The sequence below is a fragment of the Nanorana parkeri genome, unplaced genomic scaffold, assembly GCF_000935625.1.
Source record: "Nanorana parkeri isolate BGI_ZX_2015 unplaced genomic scaffold, ASM93562v1 scaffold405, whole genome shotgun sequence".
Taxonomy (NCBI): Eukaryota; Metazoa; Chordata; class Amphibia; order Anura; family Dicroglossidae; genus Nanorana; species Nanorana parkeri.
In genome coordinates this window covers 641,243-644,882 of record NW_017306673.1, presented here as the reverse complement: position 1 = coordinate 644,882, position 3,640 = coordinate 641,243, and the positions used below count along the sequence as shown (strand labels likewise).

Sequence of the window (3,640 nt, the reverse complement as noted above, 5' to 3'; positions counted from 1 at the left end):
CTTTGCATTTCTGCAGCACCTCCCAAAACCAAGTATAGGCAGGGCCAAATTAAGAACATTATGGGTGCTGTCGGTCAGTTGGATGGGAAGCAGCAGAGGCGGCTCTCTAATTAGGTGGCTGCTCGCTCCCCAGCAAACCGCCTCCTAACATGCCTAATTATTGAGCCGCCGGTGCCTTTGCCTGATTGTGTTCAGCCAGGCCCGCATTGCCATCGGGCATACCGAGGCCGGCCAGGCCTATTTTCTGTGGTGGGCCTGGAGCTGCGGGGCATTCTAACAGGCAAAGCTCTGATACTTCCTGATAGTGTAAAGCCTTCTTGACCCTTCCTGTCTCATTCTAATTCCCATTAGTATAGGGTAATATAAAAAATCTGGAGGAGAAAAGTAGCAGCATGCTCCTCCTAGCAATGCCAAGAGAGCTTTTGGAGGATGCTACAGGTACACTATGTGCACCCCTAGGTCCCTTAACTTTATACCTGCAGCAGTTTTTTTTCCCATGACAGAATCTTTTTAAGTTTTCCATCCAACATTCTGTGGCAGAGATCCAAGAAAGGTTTTCTTCAAAGGTACCAAATAACATGAAAACCTGTATCCTTTATGTGTAGATATCTTGATCTTTAAAATAATGGGAAGTTCCGGCAAGGAATCGGTAAAGTAGAAAATTACTTTAAAATAATTTGGCAATAAGTAAACCAAATTGCTGCATATATTATATTAAAGAATTGATGATGGTCTAATGTGGTTTTCTAAAGCAGCACATTGTGTTTCAAATCACTTTTCATCCTATTGTAAGACTTACCCAATGTTGCTGAATGCTTCGGGCTATTAACAGTGAGGATGTAGTTATGATGCATATTATCTGAAAAACAAAAAGGAAAACCTTCATTAGATTAAACATTGTTAAATGCCCTTTTTTCATCCATTTGAAACTGAATATTTACACACCATAACTCTATCCAATGTTACTCTAATATTATATTTTTTAATTCATCAGTTTAATGGGATTTCCTATTCCATCAGTCATATGCAAAGCACAATATCTTTGACAATCAATCACAAATCATTTTTCATAGTTTGGACTGCATTATGATATGAAAGGTTAATCCTGGCCACTATGGCTTACTGTACGTCATGACCATATGAGCTGCTGTAACAGTCAGCCTGCATATTAACAATACTCAACAGAGATATTCTATCAAATAACAGAACCACAAACCTTAAATCCCAACTGTCCCACATGTGGAACCAAATCCCTCTATCCCTCCTCAGTTGTTCCACTTTTTAGTCTGATGCATAGATCTCTATAAAACTGTTTTATTAAACTATCAAAAGTGTTTTACTGCATTAAACCTTTTATCCAACCTTTACAATGATTCAATTTGTTATTTTGAAAGGTCAAAAAAGAAAAAGGTAGTGCTGAAAACAATTTGTGTTAAAGTGATCATTTTTTTGCACATTAATCCTCATGGTCCACATTATTTGATGTGTGGTAGGGGCAAGTCCTTTTGCCTACATACTTTGTGCTGTAATGTGTCCCTCTTTCCCATCTCAGAAAGTTGGGAGGTATACCACAAAGAGCAAAAAAGTAGAAAACATCTGCTGCATTAGTTAAGAAAACGAATCTAGGGGACTGTGGATAATATGTTGCACAGTCTTGCCATCTGGAAGGGTTAAGGCCTAACTTAATCCGAAATGTTTTTAAGTTTTGGATAGACTGAGGAACGGTTATATTTTCTGTCAGGTTTACATTGCTTTCTTTATCTCTGTTGTAGAGATGTATAATTTCCTGTCTGGACATTCCTCTGAATTACCAACACCTGTCTGAAGTGTTGTGGAGAACACTCACTGTGTGCACCCATCATCATTGTATGTTCTTATACATCACTCTCTTGTGATAAAGAGACCCTGTCTCCATAGTTAATAGTAGGGTTTGGTGAGATGTGCCGCTGGATCTCCTTAGGTCCAGATGATGTGGGAAAATGTAGGTTAAGCAGTTTTCGTATTGCAGTTAGGATGATCCCAAACCAGGGTACATGGTAATTGTAAAAAAACATACCCGCATTCCTAAAAGCACAGATACTAGATATTAACATTTTATACGTAAAAAAAAAATCACCCAATGGGACAGAGAAGAGGGCAAAAAAAAAAAATGCATTGGCAAAATTTAAAAAAACAATTGTTTGTACTGTAGTTTTCTCCTTTTTGATGACATTGTTCTTCGTAATGCCCTGCTGTTACATGTTTTCTCATCTTGTCTCCTGTCTGTAACCAACTTTATATTGTATTTATAAACTTATATTTATAAATAACCAATATTCCTGAAGAAAAGCTATTTTACCATAATATTAAGAATATATACCATTACTATTAACATAGTAACAAAAGGCAGTATTTCAAGAAACGTTTGTACAATTTCTTGAGGGACCGTAATATCCAAGGATACCAGTATCCCTAAGAATGAGATGATGCGTGGACCTATATGGGTTGGACTTGATGGACGTATGTCTTTATTCAACCCCAAATACTATGTAACTATGTAACTATGTAAGAATAACATGAAATATATGTAATATAAATTAAACAAAAAAGCAAAAAAATAAATGTGTGTCTAATCTCCCCCATGCTATATCATAATAATGAAGGCTTTGGCATGCAATGGGTTATAGGACTGGATATTCTACTTAAAAACATCTCAGTAAAGGCTTCATATTATTCAGGATGGTAATGGTTTTATGAAATAAGCCATTTTGCTTTGAAGTCCAGCAGTCATTTTTCTTTGTGGCCACAGGGTGTCAGTGAATGCACATCTAACATTCAAGCTGTGTTTCGGCTGTTAGGGCCTAATAAAACCATACAATTATATAGCAATTTGTATTTCCATCAATTGGGTGACAATATGAATGCTTTTTATTATGACATTTTTTATTTATAAGATTTTCATTTTGAATGAACAGCATTTCCATACAATGCACTTAGAGGGTCATGAACATATATGCTTCATCAATTGCTATTACATTTATCTCTCATATATTCTTATATAATCAGCCTCGGATTCCTTCAGTACAGTACTGTTATTTTAAATCTTGTGCATCTACTTCAATAGACAATAGAAACAAGTAAATGACTTTTCCCTGCCTAGTGCTTGTATTTTGTGTGTCTAATGCAGCCTCTCTCAACCAGGGCGCCTTCCAGCTTCCTCAGGGGTGCCTCAAAATGTCTACTAACACTATGGAAACAAATGATGCTAATTCCTGGAAGGTGGGATCCATTCACAAAAGGATGGTAGTTCTCCTCCATCCATGCCTGCTCCTCCTCCCACCCTGTGCCATGCTGCCACAGCAGCAGCTCTTGATGTAAAAGGGGGATCTGATGTGAAAAGGGGGCTTCTGATGTGAAGAGGGCTTCTGATGTAAAAGAGGGGGGCTCTGATGTGAAGGAGCCTCTGATGTACACACATCTTGGGATCATTCATTGAGTTCCATTTGATTCATACATATACAGTACATTCAATATAAAAGATGAACAGTAAACAACCTTTCATAGCAAGTCCCAATTCACCTATTAAAACATACACTAACCATCCAGTCATCCCCCCTTCCACCCCTATCCTACATAGTCCCCCCCCCCCTTTTTCTTGTTG

The 3,640-nt window shown here is 37.8% G+C and overlaps 1 protein-coding gene across 1 annotated transcript in view; it reads right to left on the bottom strand.

Moving 5' to 3' along the window:
* Positions 1-3,640, bottom strand: part of SHISA7 (shisa family member 7) — a 127,368-nt gene that overhangs the window by 6,756 nt on the left and 116,972 nt on the right. The window contains exon 4 of the mRNA XM_018559579.1: positions 800-859. Within this exon, the coding sequence (XP_018415081.1) occupies positions 800-859 (60 nt within the window). The remainder of the gene's footprint in view (positions 1-799; positions 860-3,640) is intronic.